The sequence below is a fragment of the Pseudophryne corroboree genome, chromosome 9, assembly GCF_028390025.1.
Source record: "Pseudophryne corroboree isolate aPseCor3 chromosome 9, aPseCor3.hap2, whole genome shotgun sequence".
NCBI classification, from domain to species: domain Eukaryota; kingdom Metazoa; phylum Chordata; class Amphibia; order Anura; family Myobatrachidae; genus Pseudophryne; species Pseudophryne corroboree.
Genome location: NC_086452.1, coordinates 183,278,621 through 183,293,466, shown reverse-complemented (window position 1 = coordinate 183,293,466; position 14,846 = coordinate 183,278,621). Strand labels below are relative to the sequence as shown.

Below are 14,846 nucleotides of genomic sequence, written 5' to 3'. Positions count from 1 at the left end.
TCCATTCGGCAGGTTCCATGCAAGGATCTTTCAGTGGGATCTGTTAGACAAGTGGTCCGGATCGCATCTTCAGATGCATCGGCTGATCACCCTGTCCCCGAGGGCCAGGGTGTCTCTTCTGTGGTGGCTGCAGAGTGCTCATCTTCTAGAGGGCCGCAGATTCGGCATACAGGACTGGGTCCTGGTGACCACGGATGCAAGCCTCCGAGGTTGGGGGGCAGTCACGCAGGGAAGAAACTTCCAAGGGCAATGGTTGAGTCAGGAGGCTTCCCTACACATAAATATTCCGGAACTAAGGGCCATTTACAATGCCCTAAGTCAGGCAAGACCCCTGCTTCAAAACCAGCCGGTGCTGATTCAGTCAGACAACATCACGGCGGTCGCCCATGTAAACCGACAGGGCGGCACAAGAAGCAGGATGGCGATGGCAGAAGCCACAAGGATTCTCCGATGGGCGGAAAATCACGTGATAGCACTGTCAGCAGTGTTCATTCCGGGAGTGGACAACTGGGAAGCAGACTTCCTCAGCAGGCACGACCTCCACCCGGGAGAGTGGGGACTTCATCCAGAAGTCTTCCAACTGATTGTAAACCGTTGGGAAAGGCCACAGGTGGACATGATGGCGTCCCGCCTAAACAAAAAGCTAAAAAGATATTGCGCCAGGTCAAGGGACCCTCAGGCGATAGCTGTGGACGCTCTAGTGACACCGTGGGTGTACCAGTCGGTTTGTGTTCCCTCCTCTTCCTCTCAAACCAAAGGTGCTGAGGATAATAAGAAAGAGAGGAGTAAGAACTATACTCATCGTTCCGGATTGGCCAAGAAGGACTTGGTACCCGGAACTGCAAGAAATTATCTCAGAGGACCCTTGGCCTCTGCCTCTCAGACAGGACCTGCTACAGCAGGGGCCCTGTATGTTCCAAGACTTACCGCGGCTGCGTTTGACGGCATGGCGGTTGGACGCCGGATCCTGATGGAAAAGGGCATTCCGGTTGAAGTCATTCCTACGCTGATAAAAGCTAGGAAAGATGTGACAGCAAAGCATTATCACCGCATATGGCGAAAATATGTTGCTTGGTGTGAGGCTATGAAGGCCCCCACAGAAGAATTTCAGCTGGGTCGATTTCTGCACTTCCTACAGTCAGGAGTGACTATGGGCCTAAAATTGGGTTCCATTAAAGTCCAGATTTTGTCCCTGTCTATTTTCTTTCAAAAAGAACTGGCTTAACTGCCTGAAGTTCAGACGTTTGTTAAGGGAGTGCTGCATATTCAGCCCCCTTTTGTGCCCCCAGTGGCACCTTGGGATCTTAACGTTGTGTTGGATTTCCTAAAATCACATTGGTTTGAGCCACTTCAGACCGTGGAATTAAAATATCTCACGTGGAAAGTGGTCATGCTTTTGGCCTTGGCTTGAGCTAGGCGGGTGTCAGAATTGGCGGCTTTGTCCTGTAAAAGCCCCTATCTGATCTTCCATATGGACAGAGCAGAATTGAGGACGCGTCCCCAATTCCTCCCTAAGGTGGTATCAGCGTTTAATTTGAACCAACCTATTGTGGTGCCTGCGGCTACTCGGGACTTTGAGGCCTCCAGGTTGCTGGACGTAGTCCGGGCCCTGAAAATCTATGTTTCCAGGACGGCTAGAGTCAGAAAGACTGACTCGCTGTTTATCCTGCATGCACCCAACAAGCTGGGTGCTCCTGCTTCTAAGCAGACTATTGCTCGCTGGATCTGCTCCACGATTCAACTTGCACATTCTGCGGCTGGACTGCCGCATCCTAAATCAGTAAAGGCCCATTCCACGAGGAAGGTGGGCTCTTCTTGGGCGGCTGCCCGAAGGGTCTCGGCTTTACAACTTTGGCGAGCTGCTACCTGGTCGGGATTAAACACGTTTGCAAAATTCTACAAGTTTTATACCCTGGCTGAGGAGGACCTTGAGTTTGCTCATTCGGTGCTGCAGTCATCCGCACTCTCCCGCCCGTTTGGGAGCTTTGGTATAATCCCCATGGTCCTTACGGAGTTCCCAGCATCCACTAGGACGTCAGACAAAATAAGAATTTACTCACCGGTAATTCTATTTCTCGTAGTCCGTAGTGGATGCTGGGCGCCCATCCCAAGTGCGGATTGTCTGCAATACTTGTATATAGTTATTGTTATGAGCCATCTGTTCGTGAGGCTCAGTTGTTATTCATACTGTTAACTGGGTATAGTATCACGAGTTGTACGGTGTGATTGGTGTGGCTGGTATGAGTCTTACCCGGGATTCCAAATCGTTTCCTTATTGTGTCGGCTCTTCCAGGCAGTTTCCCTAACTGAGGTCTGGAGGAGGGGCATAGAGGGAGGAGCCAGTGCACACCAGCAGTCCTAATTCTTTCTTAGAGTGCCCAGTCTCCTGCGGAGCCCGTCTATTCCCCATGGTCCTTACGGAGTTCCCAGCATCCACTACGGACTACGAGAAATAGAATTACCGGTGAGTAAATTCTTATTTTTAACACCACTGAAAATCATTCTGATATGTGACCTGGTTATAGTCTATATCAGTGGTTTCCAAAAAATTTTTAATCACGGCGCCCCTAGGCCAAAAATTTCTTATTGAGAAATGTAGAAATATTACATTAAGTAGATTGCGTTTATATGTCATCTTTAGGGTCAGTTGTGTGGTGAGGGGCAAGATTTGCTTCTGTTTGGCCACATATTTTATGACTGGCAGCCACCAGCACTGGTTTTGCCTATTATATTGACCATGAATAATTTGATTTGTTTCTGGACCACCAACCCAGGGCACCCCTGCAAGTGTCCCGAGGCACCCCAGGGAGCCACGGCACACAGTTTAGGAACCTCTGGTCTATATCCATTCTGCAAGGAAGTATTTATGTAGTTTAGGCATAATAATAATGAAGACTTTGTCCTTTACTGTGAGATACAGGCACCCACATGTCTGCTTTTGTCATATAAATGACTGTATTTGAAAATGTTATTAACCCTATGATATTTTTCCCCCCCATTATTTTTCTTCCCTTCCGGTTGATGTCAGGAGAGGACTGGGCCTAAAAGTGAGGCAGAGGCTGTACCAGACTCGATGAATTTCCTTCGACATGTCGGAGAAGTCAGGCCAGAGCACAAAAGCAAAGGATGGGAAAAAGTATGCTACTCTCAGCCTATTTAACACATACAAGGGAAAATCGCTAGAAACTCAAAAAACTACTGGTAAGTGGCACCAATAATCATATGTGGTATTTTGTGGTTGTCATTGTGCCCTGATGAAGTCCAAGTGACGAAACGCGTTGGAAGACCTATACCTACCTCATACCACAGATAAGGAAAATCTGCTTATTCTGATCTTATTGTAGTTTTATAGTACCTTTTTAGGTGTTTTAGTCCAGTTGTGATTGTATTGTTGTCCCATTTTATATATATATATGTCTTTTTAATTTATTCTTATTATTGCATCAAATAAATAATTTTATTGTATTTATCATTGGCAATTTTTCCTAATTGACACCGGTGGACGCTATACAACCCTCATCCCCCCCCTTTTCCATTTTACCTGTCTCAGGGAATTACCACCCCTGTTCATACTGAGGGATCCCGCTAACGCCCCGTCAATTCCTTAGGGGAGTGTTACAATATATTGCCATTTTTTAAAAGAAACATATCTGTATTAAATCACATGTGGTGCAGTATCAATTCTTGTCTTTATATATAAATCTCCTATAATGGTATATATTTATTTGTGTTAATACAACCACTAATGCGGTCCATATGTCAAGGTACTGATCCCGCGATGGATTGGTTAATTCGGCAATCCATAGGGGAATCTGCATGTTTACAAATCTGGGATTTGAGAATCCCAGTAATTTTTTTTATTTATTTTTTGGGCAGGATTGGCAAATCGTGGAAATCAAACATGTTTGATATTACGAATTCCCCAGCGATGAGGTAACAGGGAATTCCCTCAGTCCATAGTTGATGTATGGGCGAAATTAGGCCTCTTATACACCTTTCAGACATATGCCCCGGCAAATACACCATTCCGACTTGAGTTTCTCAACATGGGTGTAACACAGGTCCCACCTTTAACACTACACCGCAGACCCGGGTTTTTCTCTGGAAGATCCTTTTACATATAAGCGGAGTCTGCCCTTGCATTCCATGTGAAATCATTTAAAGAAGACTTTTTTTTTTCTTTTTTTTCCCTGTCCTCTGCTATCTGTCGCAGATGAGGTCATCTATAACTGCCCCAGGGAGCCCCAAACAGCAGATCCACTCCTTTCAACTCAAGCTGGGTTTAAAAACCTGGGTCACGCCATTCAGACATAAGCCGGGGCACTGCCCCAGATTGCAAGTCACATTTAATAACACTGGTTAATTGCAGGGTCGTGGATCAGGGACTAACTGCTCAGGTCTGATCCTTTCAGACATGAGCTGGACTGGAGACGTGCCCTGTCATTTTCCCAGGTTTTGGCTATGTCTAAAAATAGGATTTTATTACCTACCGATAAATCCTTTTCTCGTAGTCCGTAGAGGATGCTGGGGTCCACATTAGTACCATGGGGTATAGACGGGTCCACTAGGAGCCACTGGCTCTTTAAGAGTTTGAGAGTGTGGGCTGGCTCCTCCCTCTATGTCCCTCCTACCAGACTCGGTATAGGAACTGTACCCGAGGAGACGGACAACTTCGAGAGAAGGATTTTACACAGATAGTGGTGAGATTCACACCAGCTCACACTAGACAAGGCAAACCAAGCTAACCAGCTTGAAAACTCAGCAACAGCTGTACAAGATTACTTAACCCAGTACTTAACCAAGAACCAAGCAGTACTGAACTAAGTAACCACAGCATGATCACGAAGCGCTGGGCGGGCGCCCAGCATCCTCTACGGACTACGATAAAAGGATTTACCGGCAGGTAATTAAAATCCTATTTTCTCTTGTGTCCTAGAGGATGCTGGGGTCCACATTAGTACCATGGGGATGTACCAAAGCTCCCAAAACGGGAGGGAGAGCGCGGAGACTCCTGCAGAACTGGTTGACCAAACTTCAGGTCCTCAGAGGCCAATGTATGGAACTTGTAGAACTTGGCAAACGTGTTCGACCCAGACCAAGTTGCCACTCGGCAAAGCTGTAAAGCCGAGACACCCCGGGCAGCCACCCAGGAAGAACCCACCTTACGAGTAGAGTGGGCCTTAACCGATGTAGGACACGACAATCCTGCCGTAGAATACACATGCTGTATAGTGAACCTGATCCCGCAAGAGATAGTCTGCTTAGAAGCAGGACACCCAAGTTTCTTGGGATCATTCAGGACAAACGGAGTCCGATTTTCTGTGACGAGCAGTCCTCTTCACATAGATTTTCAGAGCCCTTAAAACATCCAAGGACTTTGATGAAATTGAGGAGTCAGTAGCAACTGGCACCACTATATGTTGGTTGATATGAAATGCCGACACAACCTTCGGAAGGAACTGCTGACATGTCCGGAGCTCAGATCTATTTTCATGGAAGATCAAGTAGGGGCTCTTACAAGACAAAGCCCCCAACTCCGATACACATCTAGCAGAAGCGAAGGCCAACAAAGTGACAGCCTTCTACATGAGAAACTTGATCTCAACCTCCTGTAGAGGTTTGAACCAATCCGATTTGAGGAACTGTAACACCATGTTAAGATCCCAGGGTGCCGTAGGTGGCACAAAGGGCGGCTGGATGTGCAGAAACCCTTTAAAAAAAGTCTGAACCTCAGGGAGGGAAGCCAACGGTTTCTGGAAGAAAATAGATAGGGACGAAATATGGACCTTTTACGGGTCCCAACCACAGGGCCATATCCACACCCGCTTGCAGGAAGAGGAGAAAACGTCCCAGTTGAAACTCCACCATAGGAAACTTCTTGGACTCACACCAAGATACATACTTTTTCCAAATGCGATGGTAATGTTTAGACGTTACTCCTTTCCTAGCCTGTATCAGAGTTGGAATAACCTTGTTCGGAATGTCCTTCCGAGCGAAGTTCTGGCGTTCAACTTCCATGCCGTCAAATGTAGCCGAGGTAAGTCTTGATAAGCGATTGGCCCCTGCTGCAGCAGGTCCTCCCGAAGAGGAAGAGGCCTCTGCTCTTCCAGCAGTAGATCCAGAAGATCCGCGTACCAAGCCCTTCTTGGCCAGTCTGGAGCAATGATGATTGCATGAACTCCTGTTCTCCTTTTATGAGCTTTAGAATTCCTGGAATTAGTGGAAGTGGAGGAAACCTGTACACCGACTGGAACACCCACGGAGTTACCAGGGCGTCCACTGCCTGCGGGTCTCTTGACCTAAAGCAATACCTCCAAAGTTTTTTGTTGAGGCGGAAGGCCATCATGTTTATTTGGGGAACCCCCCCAAAGATTTGTCACCTCCGTGAACACCTCTGGATCGAGACCCCACTCTCCTGGATGGAGATCGTGTCTGCTGAGGAAGTCCGCTTCCCAGTTGTCCACTCCCGGAATGAAGATTGCTGACAGTGCCACCGCATGCTTTTCCGCCCAGAGGATGATTTTTGTTACCTCTGATATTGCAGCTCTGCTCTTCGTTCCGCCTTGTCGGTTTATGTAAGCCACTGTCGTCACATTGTCCAACTGAACCAGAATGGCCTGATCTTCCAGAAGATGTGCTGCTTGTAGAAGACCGTTGTACACGGCTCTTAGTTCCAGAATGTTTATTGGAAGATCGGATTCCAAGCTTGACCACCTTCCTTGGAAGGTTTCCCCCTGAGTGACTGCGCCCCAGCCCCGGAGACTTGCATCCGTGGTTAGAAGGATCCAGTTCTGAATCCCGAAGCTGCGGCATTTGTAGCCACCAGAGGAGTGAAATCCTTGCTTTCGGTGACAGACGTATCCTCAGGTGCATGTGTAGATGAGAACCTGACCACTTGTCCAGGAGGTCCAATTGGAAGGATCGAGCATGAAACCTTCCGAACTGCAGAACCTTGTCAGAGGCAACCATCTTCCCCAGAAGACGAATGCACTGATGAATCTATACTCTGGCTGGCTTCAGGGCATCCCGGACCATTGATTGTATCACCAACGCTTTCTCAACCGGTAGCAACACCCTCTGCACTTCCGTGTCGAGGATCATCCCCAGGAAAGACTATCTCCTTGTCTCCAAATGTGACTTTAAAAGGTTCAGGATCCAACCATGGACCCTGAGCAGATGAGTCGTGAGAGCAATGCTCTGCAACAGCTTCTCCCTGGACGACTCCTTTCTCAGCAGATCGTCCAGGTATGGAAATATGTTCACTCCCTGTCTGTGGAGAACCATCATCTCTGCCATCACCTAGGTGAACACCCTCGGTGCTGTGGAGAGACCGAATGGCAGTGCCTGAAACGGACAGTGACTGTCTAACAGTGCATATCTGAGATAAGCCTGGTGTGGAGGCCAAATCGGAATGTGGAGATACGCATTCTTGATATCTAAGGATACCAGAAACTCGCCCTCCTCTAGACCTGAAATCACCGCTCTCAGAGACTCCATTTTGAATGTGAACTCCCTGAGATAAGGGTTTAACGATTTCAAGTTCAAAATTGGTCTGACCGAACCATCCGTTTTCGCTACCACAAAAGGTTTGAATAGTAACCCACGTTGTGCATATGAGGTGGAACTGGGACAATGACCTCTGACCTTTCCAATTTCTGGATAGCTTCCAGTAGGACAGTTCTGTCAGTAAAGCTGGCAAGCCTGATTTGAAGAATTGGTGAGGTGGAGTCTCTTGAAACTACAGTCTGTACCCCTGGGGGACAATATCCTGTACCCAGGGATCCAGGCCGGACGACACCCAGACGTGGCTGCAACGTCTGAGTCTCGCCCCCACCAGCCCGTCCTCCAGGCTGTGTGGTCCACCGTCATGCCGAGGATTTTGAGGTACCAGAAGCAGGCTTCTGGTCCTGGGAGCCTGCGGGTGCAGGCTTTTTGGATTTTGCCCGCCCACCTCTAAAGAAGGTAGTAGGAGGCTTGGACTTTTTTGTCTTAGCAGTCCGAAAGGACTGCGATGCCGATGAAGAAAAAGATTTCTTCGTAGAAGGTGTAGCTGATGGAAGAAAAGGTGACTTCCACGCATCCAATGCTTCCCCAAATAGAGCCTGACCTGTGTAGGGTAGGTTCTCCACACTTCTCCTGGATTCCGCGTCTGCAGACCATTGGCGTAGCCAGAGTCTCCTGCGAGCTGAGACAGACATGGAAGATATCCTTGCAGTCCGCGTACACAGGTCCTTCATGGATTCCACAGTGAATCCCGCAGAATCCTGTATGTTAAGTAAAAATAATTCTATGTCACTTCTATCCAGTGAATCCAAATCCTCTAGTAATGTGCCTGACCACTTTACTATAGCTTTAGAGATCCATGCGCAGGCAATAGTAGGCCTCAACGCCACCCCTGAAGCAGTGTATATGGATTTGAGCGTAGTGTCAATCTTACTATCCGCTGGTTCTTTTAACGCGGTAGATCCAGGGACAGGTAAACCACCTTTTTCGACAGTCTGGAAACAGACGCTTCAACTATGGGTGGGTTTTCCCATTTTTTCCTATCTTCCTCAGGGAAGGGAAAAGCAACCAGAACCCTTTTTGGGATCTGGAATTTTTTCTCCGGGTTTTCCCAGGATTTTTCAAATAAAGCGTTTAATTCTTTAGACGCAGGGAAGGTTAGCAAGGCTTTATTATTGTCTGTGAAGTAAGCTTCCTCAACCTGCTCAGGTGTTGTGTCAGTAATATTTAACACATCTCTAATTGCCTCATTCATTAGCTGCATTCCTTTTGCAAGGGATGCCGCCCCCCTCAGCACGTCACCGTCTGCCGTGTCAGTCGGTATCCGTGTCATCTTGCATAATCTGGGCAAGTGCACGTTTTTGTGGGTATATGCTAGAGGATTTAGAAGGAATAGGGACAGAACCTGACCAAACCGCCATAGATTTCTTTAAAACCTGAGTTTCAGTCTCAGTATGAGCTACCCTAGTAGAGATCTAAGAGATAATACCCTTAATAGAGGTCAACCACTCAGGCTCATTAATAGGGATCTGAGATAAGACCTTACATTCCTGTGTACACGGAATGGATTCCTCCTGAGAGGAAATTTCCTCTGCAGCATAAGAGACAGTCCCTAGACATGGCTGTGAGACCACACACACACACACACACACACACACACACACACACACACACACTGGAGCCAGCCCACAATACCACTACCTGGCGCTTAATGTGTACCTTAATAGACTACACAGTATTGACACAGCTGGAGTTGCTTGGAGGGACAGTTCTCCCTGTCAGTATCTCTGTAGAGAATATGCAGGCAATAAAATGGCGCTGAACGCTGCTGGGTCTGCTCTGAGAAGCTCCGCCCCTTTAACATGGCGCGGTTTCTCGCTCTTCATTGTTTTATACTGGCCTGAGGATTGTTGCTGGCAGTGTAACCACTGTCTCGGACAGGCTTGCGACCAGTGTAGGGTATAGGCGCTGGCTCAGGGCGCCCCTCACAGTGCCGCAGTATGTACCGCTGAGCCTCCTGCGCTCCTACCCTGTTGCCGCCATCTTCAAACCGGCTCCCCGCTTGCCAGGGGGGCCGGTGACTCACTCGCCACCGGAATCTTCTGGCTCTGTAAGGGGGTGGCTGCGTGAGTGAGCGGTTGCCTGGGGCGGCTAACGATCATCACCCTCAGGAGCTCAGTGTCCTGTCAGAGGAGATTGGCTCAGACCCCATCATGCAATGATCGTCTCAGCCTACAAATTGGGCCGATAATTGCACAGTGTATGGGCTGTAACACACTACTCGGTTTTTGCCATCTGGCAGAGTCTTTCACACACAACGGCTTTGAGCCGTGTGTAATGCTGTGCGTATGCGCAGCAGCAGACACGGCTTGAAAAAAAACCGTTGTGTGTAAGCTCCCCTTCACACACACGTTCTCTGCCTTCAAAGACGCCCCGGCCGTCAGCCGACCTTCCAGTGGATATTTCCGTCTGCGTGCCGGGGCCGTGCCGTGTGAAAGAACCGTACCCCCTTACACTGTTAATTACAATGCCTGCATGGGAAAAAGCCATCTGGCTTTTTCCTGCCCCGCAAAAGCCAGCGAGTGTGTTACAGCCCTATGGCCGAAACCGATTGCCGGACGGTCATGCATGAAACCTCTTCCAACATGCCCGACCATCTGACATTTATCCTGTTCCTACATTTACTCTGTTACTTCACTGCAGAAGAATGCAGATATCGTGGCCACAGTGATCGCGCTGAGCACAAAAAAAGGGGGTCCCAGCGACCCCATACTTTTAAAAATTTGGCTCCTACTTGTCTTTTTCTGGGTCCCATCGGAATGAAGGTTCTTTTTAATCTTATGAATTATTTAAATATAAAAAGACTTGATTTGGACAATACAAAAGTGTTGCTAGGGGGAGGGGGGTGGTGACGATGCTGCGGGGCTGTGTAGCATACAGGACACTCTGCACCCTTCGGCAAAAACTGAATTGGTGCTCCCCCTCCTATATTGCAGAGCATGAACAGTGCGTGCCAAAGGCACGCAGCAAAAGTGAAGGGGGCTGTGCACTTTGCGCCAGGCTGTGCACTTTGCGCCAGGCTGTGCACGCGGTACTCTGACTGAGCCCTCACCACCCTGCCTGATCCGCCACCTGCCGCTGGCATTTTCCCCAGTCATGATCCCCGCAAACCGCTTCCTCCACGTGCTCCGCGTAAGGTCACCGGTTTCATCCCTGGCCGGAGATGACAGCCCCCAGCCACACACAGCAGGCTTGATGTTCCAGCCAGGTCCTGTGCGGATCACAGAGAGAGTGGAGGGCGGGAGATCATTCTCTCCATGGTCTCCTCCCCTTGGAAATTTAAATTGACTGACTGCACAGGACAGCGCTGCTGATTGGTCAGAGCGCGTCCTGTGGGACCCAGCGTTTTTTATTTTCAAGTCCCTACTGTCAATTATCGGGTAAAATACGCGCTATGGTGCGTATTTGCGAACACTGGGCCATACATTGTGAAATTTGTCTGTACGTCCATGATATTGGATAGGTTTCACCCTGTCAGATAAATATCTGGCAGTGTATGCCCAGCAGGGAGTGATGTGATTGGTCGACGGTCATGTCAACATAAGCATGTCGTCAGGGTTGTACTGTCGACATGCATGTCAGACTGTAGACTGTGCCATGTCTACATTCATCATCTCCACCCAGATGATGTTACCATGATGAACTGTACCTGGTTGACTAGTGGCTTCTTACTGTTTCCTGGCCGTGTCAGTCACTTTTGGCGCAGGCCTCTGATACTGCAGCATTCTGGTCCGTATATCTCCTCTTAATCCCTAGTACATAACCATCCCCATGGCCCTTAACTGTCGGTGTCCTGAAACTATCGACATTTCACATGGTGACATTGTGACACTGTCAACAATTTGAGTATGTCGACCTGGTGCCTGTCAACAGTTTGAACAACGTCAATGCTGTGTTCAGTTTATGAACGTCAACAGGGTTATGGTCGACCATTTAATCTTATATGGCCCAGCATTGGAGATGATGGAAGGAACAGCAGTATTGAGTAGCAAGTGTGACAATTTGTGAACGTATATAGGTGGTCATTCCGAGTTGATCGCTGGCTAGCAACTTTTTGCAGCGCTGTGATCAGATAGTCACCTATGGGGTGTGGTTTTTTTTTTTTAGCTTTGCAAGTGTGCGAACGTCTTTACAGTTTGAGTAGCTTACTCAGCCGCTGCGATCACTACAGTCCTTTTTGGTCCCGGAATTGACGTCGGACACCTGCCCTGCAACCGCTTGGACACGCCTGCATTTTTGGAAACACTCCCAGAAAACTGTCAGTTGACACCCACAGACTCCCTCTTTCTGTCAATCTCCCTGCGATCGGCTGTGCTAATGGATTCTTCGTTAAATCAATCGCCCAGCACCGATCCTCTTTGTACCCGTACGACGCGCCTGCACAATGTGGTGCATGCGCAGTTTTGACGAGAATTAACCTGATCGCAGCGCTGCAAAAAGTTGCTAGCGAGCGATCAACTCGGAATGACCCCCATAGTGGCTAATTTAGATGTGGTTGTCTTTGCTGTCGCTGCTGCTTACATAGACTCAGCAGCTGTAGCACTAATATGGTAATGGAGCGTCACTGAACCATGTTCTAGGACACAGTATTGGATCATCTCCGACACCATTGGTCAGCTGTGTGACCCATGGGGTCGTGCAATATGGCAACTGCTACCTTGAGGTGTCTTCCCTCCCCTGCAGTGGCGGCAACACGCCACCGTTTGGAAAAATTGAGACAGTCACTGCCACCAAACGGCATCAGACTGTCCATCACTGACTGTCTGATGCTGATCTGCGTCCATTGTTGCAGGACCTGGTCGTGCATGCATAGAACGGGTCCTACACATGCACAAACCACTGATAATCGGTACTGTGCTGCATGTAACGCTGCTCCAGCTACTTACCCCCCATAGTGAGAAACACTGCTTGCTTAAAATACAAATATCTGTCTGCTTGCTTCTGGTGAGTTGCTTAGCACTGCCAGATACTCGGCGGTGCCAGTATCACCCATGGGGAATAATAGGGAACACAGCCAAAATTTAATTTAAAATGTTGTTCAGGGGATTAACAGACGCAATTGTTGTCAAAATATGTACGTATATAATTTTCAGTACAATTATACAGACGTGACCAGTGTATGAGAATGTGGGTGTGTTCAATTGTATTTGTTATACCGTGAAAGCTGTTTTATTTTAGATGTCTTTTCATTTATTTAATGCCCGTTTCTCTGACGTCCTAAGTGGATGCTGGGGACTCCGTCAGGACCATGGGGAATAGCGGCTCCGCAGGAGACAGGGCACAAAATTAAAAGTTTGACCACTAGGTGGTGTGCACTGGCTCCTCCCCCTATGACCCTCCTCCAAGCCTCAGTTAGGTTTTTGTGCCCGGCCGAGAAGGGTGCAATCTAGGTGGCTCTCCTAAAGAGCTGCTTAGAATAAAAGTTTGTTAGGTTTTTTATTTTCAGTGAGTCCTGCTGGCAACAGGCTCACTGCAACGCGGGACTAAGGGGAGAAGAAGCGAACTCACCTGCGTGCAGGATGGATTGGCTTCTTAGGCTACTGGACACTAGCTCCAGAGGGACGATCACAGGTACAGCCTGGATGGGTCACCGGAGCCGCGCCGCCGGCCCCCTTACAGATGCTGAAGAGAGAAGAGGTCCAGAAATCGGCGGCTGAAGACTTCCCAGTCTTCTTAAGGTAGCGCACAGCACTGCAGCTGTGCGCCATTGCTCTCAGCACACTTCACACCGCGGTCACTGAGGGTGCAGGGCGCTGGGGGGGGGCGCCCTGGGCAGCAATGTAATTACCTTTACTGGCTAAAAATACATCACATATAGCCCCTGGGCTATATGGATGTATTTAACCCCTGCCAGGATTACAGAAAAAACCGGGAGAAGAGCCCGCCGTGAAGGGGGCGGGGCCTATCTCCTCAGCACACAGCGCCATTTTTCCCACACAGATCCGCTGGTGGGAAGGCTCCCAGGCTCTCCCCTGCACTGCACTACAGAAACAGGGTTAAAACAGAGAGGGGGGGCATTTTTTGGCGATATTATTATATATTAAGCTGCTATAAGGGAAAACACTTACTGTAAGGTTGTCCCTGTATAATTATAGCGCTTTGGTGTGTGCTGGCAAACTCTCTCCCTCTGTCTCCCCAAAGGGCTAGTGGGGTCCTGTCCTCTATCAGAGCATTCCCTGTGTGTGTGCTGTGTGTCGGTACGTGTGTGTCGACAGGTATGAGGACGATGTTGGTGTGGAGGCGGAGCAATTGCCTGTAATGGGATGTCACCCCCTAGGGCAGGCATTCCCAACCACGGTCCTCAAGGCACACCAACAGTGCAGGTTTTTGTGATATCCAGGCTTCAGCACAGGTGACTTAATTAGTAGCTCAGTTATTTTGATTTACCCACCTGTGCTGCAGCCTGGATATCACTAAAACCTGCACTGTTGGTGTGCCTTGAGGACCGTGGTTGGGAATGCCTGCCCTAGGGAGTCGACACCGGAATGGATGGCTTTATTTATGGAATTACGTGATAGTGTCAACACGCTACAAGGTCGGTTGACGATATGAGATGGTCGGCAAACCAATTAGTACCTGTCCAGGCGTCTCAAACACCGTCAGGGGCTTTAAAACGCCCATTACCTCAGTCGGTCGACAGACACGGACACTGACTCCAGTGTCGACGGTGAAGAAACAAACGTATTTTCCAGTAGGGCCACACGTTACATAATCACGGCAATGAAGGAGGCGTTACATATTTCTGATACTACAAGTACCACAAAAATGGGTATTATGTGGGGTGTGAAAAAACTACCTGTAGTTTTTCCTGAATCAGATGAATTGATTGAAGTGTGTGATGAAGCGTGGGTTACCCCCGATAGGAAGTTGCTAATTTCAGAGAAGTTATTGGCATTATACCCTTTCCCGCCAGAGGTTAGGGCGCGCTGGGAAACACCCTCTAGGGTAGATAAGGCGCTCACACGCTTATCAAAACAAGTGGCGTTACCGTCTCCTGATACGGCCGCCCTCAAAGATCCAGCTGATAGGAGGCTGGAAAATACTCTAAAAAGTATATACACACATACTGATGTTATACTGCGACCAGCAATCGCCCCAGCATGGATGTGCAGTGCTGGGGGGGTTTGGTCGGAATCTCTGACTGGAAATATTGATACCCTGAATAGCGACAATATTTTATTGACTATAGAGCATTTAAAGGATGCATTTTCTTTATATGCGAGATGCACAGAGGGATATTTGCACTCTGGCATCAAGGGTAAGTGCGCTGTCCATTTCTGCCA

General features: G+C 48.6%; 1 protein-coding gene across 7 annotated transcripts in view; it reads left to right on the top strand.

Annotated features, from left to right (window-relative positions):
• PRRC2C (proline rich coiled-coil 2C) overlaps positions 1-14,846 on the top strand; it is a 265,459-nt gene that overhangs the window by 73,987 nt on the left and 176,626 nt on the right. For all 7 annotated transcript variants that reach the window (XM_063940000.1, XM_063939999.1, XM_063939997.1 and 4 more), the window contains exon 2: positions 3,029-3,201. In XM_063940000.1, the coding sequence (XP_063796070.1) occupies positions 3,090-3,201 (112 nt within the window). In that variant the 5' untranslated portion in view covers positions 3,029-3,089. The remainder of the gene's footprint in view (positions 1-3,028; positions 3,202-14,846) is intronic.